The sequence below is a fragment of the Egretta garzetta genome, unplaced genomic scaffold (genome assembly GCF_000687185.1).
Source record: "Egretta garzetta isolate BGI_Z169 unplaced genomic scaffold, ASM68718v1 scaffold768, whole genome shotgun sequence".
Lineage (NCBI taxonomy): Eukaryota > Metazoa > Chordata > Aves > Pelecaniformes > Ardeidae > Egretta > Egretta garzetta.
This window is the reverse complement of record NW_009260594.1, coordinates 490,198-491,716: the sequence shown is the minus strand read 5'-3', so window position 1 is coordinate 491,716 and position 1,519 is coordinate 490,198. Positions and strand designations below refer to the sequence as shown.

The 1,519-nt window shown below is 43.2% G+C and overlaps 1 protein-coding gene across 1 annotated transcript in view; it reads left to right on the top strand.

Annotated features, from left to right (window-relative positions):
• Positions 1 to 1,519, top strand: part of TXNDC12 (thioredoxin domain containing 12) — a 9,123-nt gene continuing 7,604 nt past the window's right edge. The window contains 2 exon segments of the mRNA XM_035900208.1: positions 1 to 27; positions 30 to 103. Of these exon segments, the coding sequence (XP_035756101.1) occupies positions 1 to 27; positions 30 to 103 (101 nt within the window).

Genomic DNA, 1,519 nt, shown 5'->3' with positions numbered 1-1,519 from the left:
ATGTTAAATTATGCGGCATTTATAAACCCTTCTCTCTGGCAGGTTTTGGAGATCATATTCACTGGAGAACACTAGAGGATGGGAAGAAAGAGGCAGCAGCCAGGTATGTTACCTAGCTTTAAAGACAGAAAAATGTGTTTAAAACCATTCACAGAGATTCTTTATTGATCCTAAACTTAACCACAGAAAATCGTGATTAACAGACATGAAGGTGGTTTAGGTGACTGTTCAGATCCCTATAGGGTATTAGAGAGAAAATGCAGCGTTTGTTAACTTCGCTGAGGCACCACCCAGGTTTAATGATGGAAGTTCTAGCACGTCTTTGAAGTGACAAGAAAATATTTTTTGAGTATTTATCACAGTAAAGAAAGATACGGATCTCAAACCCACAAATGCGTGTTTAAGTAGTACTCAATCCCCTCGAACTCGGCAGCGCTAGTAGCTTCTGTAAAATCCCATGTGCCTGTGCAGATGAGGCCACGGTGTGAGCAGAGAACATTATTTCATTACCATCTGCAGAAAAAGTCTGAAAGTTTCAAACTGTAGTGAACTGCTATGTTAAGTAGAACCTTTTCTGGGTTAAGCTTAAACTCTAGAAAGAACACTGTCTCTATGAAAAGGTAAAAAATGACATTTTGGCACTTTTTCCTCAGAATTTCTTCTGTTTCTTGTTAAAAGGTGAAAAGGAAAATGGTATGCTGATAAATTATGCTTGTATTTTTAAACTCATAACCTAGATCTGATAATGCTGATGTTAGCGGAAATTCATTATGCTTTTCAGTTTTGCTGTTCAGTTGAATTTTGCTCTCAAACTGCTCCATCTGGTGAGTGTAGGTGCCGAATTAACCCAGATGGCACAGTTCAGAAGCCTTTCAAGTGTTTATAACTGGATGGTTTAGCATTTATTCGCTATACCCATCCAAAAAAAAAGTTTCACTATTTGCAGGAATAATTGTAGCATTACTTTGCAGAGGAAGCTTTAAAATGGAGGAGGGAGGGCGAGCTCTCAGGTTTAGGCCGGAGGAGTGTTTCAGCTCAGAAACGGCCCCAGAGCAAGGGACAGGTGTAATGCACGCTCTCCGCTTTTGTTGCCAAAACCACAAACCTGCTCACCAATTTGAGTTCAGCAGCATTTGAGTGTTAGTGAATCAAAGGTTTGGGAGAAACCACCACCACCAACAAAAAAGATAAGCAAACATAAAAAGCAGATTTTTGTGCCGACCTTAGGTCAGGAGATGAAAAAATGATACGAAATGATCTGTTATGCAGCAGGTGAGATGCATCAGAGCCGGCGTTCTGGGAAGTTTCAAGGCTTTAAATCGATTTCAGTGCTGTAAACGGGACAACCTGGATGTGTGGGGGATGCTCGGGTTTGAGCTCCCGGGAGACGAGGGTTCGGATCCAGCGTCCGTACAATTCCTCCCGGGTGTCTGGTTCCCGGGGGCAACCGCAGTACGATCGCGCTCGTAAGCGGGACGCCCCGCAGCTCCGTGCCCACCGTGTCCTCTGGCGAGGCGAT